The 2,622-nt window shown below is 31.1% G+C and overlaps 1 protein-coding gene across 1 annotated transcript; it reads left to right on the forward strand.

The window, feature by feature from the left end:
* Positions 1 to 568: 568 nt before the first annotated feature.
* Positions 569 to 1,836, forward strand: LOC107620434 (Galactosyltransferase family protein). Its single transcript, XM_016322595.3, has one exon. It carries the CDS (start codon positions 662 to 664, stop codon positions 1,616 to 1,618), a length of 957 nt encoding a protein of 318 aa, XP_016178081.1. The 5' UTR covers positions 569 to 661; the 3' UTR covers positions 1,619 to 1,836.
* Positions 1,837 to 2,622: the final 786 nt, after the last annotated feature.

Here is a 2,622-nt window from a genome sequence, read left to right on the forward strand (position 1 = left end):
TACACAATTAAAATGGACTTGGCTTGAGGATGCAGCCAACATTTAGGTTCATCCGCACTTATTATTGAAGTTGCTCAATATTAGGCACACATTAGGGATATTTATTAGAAAATTAAATAAACATAAAAGTATTATATAGTGCTTGATTAATTAAACATTTCTCAATGTACACTTTTCTCTTGTGTAATTAAGCAGAAAATTAGAAATAAGTTGTTATTGATTTTTGGATTCACCAAAAATCGAACTCTTGACCTTTTGGATCTAGAGTTCTAATACCATATCATGAGACCACTTATCCCAAAAGTTTCAACTGATGGAAAAAGGTAATACTAATGGTTATATTTTTAATATTCACTAAATCTCCATTGTCCACATTGTACAAATATTCCATTGGCTCCTCGTACTTTTCCTATTAAAAAAAATGGGTGTTAATTCCACTCGTCAAATGAGGAGAGGTCAAAAAGGGGAAAAGTTAGATCCAGTAGCACAAAAAATGAAGAGTGATGCGTTGCCTCTAAGAAGCTTCAAAATTTATTAGTATCATATTATCCCTCATCACAATAATAAGTAACATGATGAGTGCCAAACACACCCTCATAACTTTTACCCAGAAAAAATTCCACCTCTTCTGAACCTTCAACACCAAAAACAGAGAATAACAATGGCCAAGTCCCAAAAGACAAACCGTGGACGCTGCTTTATATTCCCTTGTTTCATCTTCATCTTCTTCCTCTGCATCCTCGCTTCCATTAACGAAGTCCGCTTCCAGGGCTTACTCAGGTTCGGTCGTTGTAAAATACCAAATCAATCATCATCATCATCATCTTTACTTGCTTCTAATAATGACCAAGAGCTTCGAATCCTAATAGCCGTTCTAACACTACCCGACCAGTACTTGCGCCGCCACTTCCTCCGCCTCGTTTACGGCACACAAACACTCCCGGAGGGAACCAAAATTGACGTGAAGTTTGTATTCTGCAACCTCACGAAGGAAGAGCAAAAGGTGATGGTGGCCCTTGAGATCATGCGCTATGATGACATCATCATCCTCAACTGCACTGAAAACATGAACAAAGGCAAAACCTCTACCTTCTTTCGGAGTTTGCCGGAGATCTTCAACGAAACAGATGGCAGTGATGGACAACATTACCCTCCTTACCATTATGTGATGAAAGCAGACGATGATACATATGTGAGACTCAACAGTTTGGTGGAATCGTTGAAACCATTGCCAAGGGAGGATTTCTACTATGGATTCGTGATACCGTGTGGTAGCATGGACCCTTTCAAGCACTATATGTCTGGGATGGGGTTCTTGGTCTCTTGGGACATTGTGGAGTGGATTCATGATTCTGATATTCCAAAGCAGCATGTGGAAGGTCCTGAAGATAAGGTCTTTGGAGATTGGATGAGATGGGGTAAGAAAGGGAAGAACAGGTATAATGCTAAATGGTCTATGTACAATTATCCTGATCCACCTTCTGTGTGTTCCCATGACCTTTGGCCTAATACTATTGCTGTTCATTTGTTGAAGAATCCAGAAAAATGGATTAGGACTCTTACATTTTTCAATGTCACTCAAAATCTGAAGCCATCAAAATTATATCATATAAGTTAGTCCTATATTATTAGGTATTTGTACTTAGCTCACCATCTTCTTTATTTATTTAATTTTTTTTATATATACATGAGATGATTATATCATCTATGTACTCCTCACACAATCAAGGAGGAGAATACTTAATTGCTTCAAATTCTTAAGAAAGAGGGGTAAAACTTGTTGTATGAATAAAATTTTGTTATCTTTTATTCATTCGTCAATCTTTTTTGGACATGTATTAGAATGTGATAAACAACACAAAAGAAAATTACAATTTAACAAATTAAGTTCAAAGAAAAATATTTAGATTAAGATTTGTTCCCTGTGTTTTTAATATATTTTTTTCTGCTAAACAAACTACGTTTACATTGTAGATTATACAAAATTACAATAATATTAACTATAATAAACAAATATGCTATTTCTTCATTTATGGAAGAGTATTTTAGACATCATTTTATAAATATCTAATTGTATATTTTGACTTTATTAAATAATTAAAAAAAGGGAACAAATTGATTTGAAAGAAGGGATTTAACATCCCATTTGTATAGAATTTTTGAAAAATGCGAGAGAATATTAGAATTTATTATGTTTGATTATCATTTAGTTATTAATTCAATTTTTTTAGTTTAATTTTTTTAATTTAATATTATAACGATATACTTTATCTCTTATTTTTAAACATTAATAACTAATTGATGATTAAAAATAATAAATTCTAATAATTCTCTAGTATTTTTTATATTTTTTTTAAATATATACTATTAAAGAAATCTTTGTATGTAGTTGTTGTGAGCGATTGTAATGAATTTTATCCATCAAAGATTTTAACTTAGTGGATAAAATTGATTTGTGATTAAATTAAGTTTTAATTATTTGGTGGGTTTTTATAATTTTATTAAATTTATAATTAAGTTTTTATATTTTTTAATTAAATTGTTATATTATTTTTAATTTTATATTTACGTCTTTTTTTATGTAAAAAATATTAAAATTAATTGAATATTTCTATTAAAAAT

The sequence above is a fragment of the Arachis ipaensis genome, chromosome B1, assembly GCF_059453495.1.
Source record: "Arachis ipaensis isolate K30076 ecotype BB chromosome B1, ASM5945349v1, whole genome shotgun sequence".
Lineage (NCBI taxonomy): Eukaryota > Viridiplantae > Streptophyta > Magnoliopsida > Fabales > Fabaceae > Arachis > Arachis ipaensis.

Excerpts from the sequence above, each read along its gene's own strand:
- LOC107620434 (XM_016322595.3), top strand. The coding sequence starts at position 662 with ATGGCCAAGTCCCAAAAGACAAACCGTGGACGCTGCTTTATATTCCCT.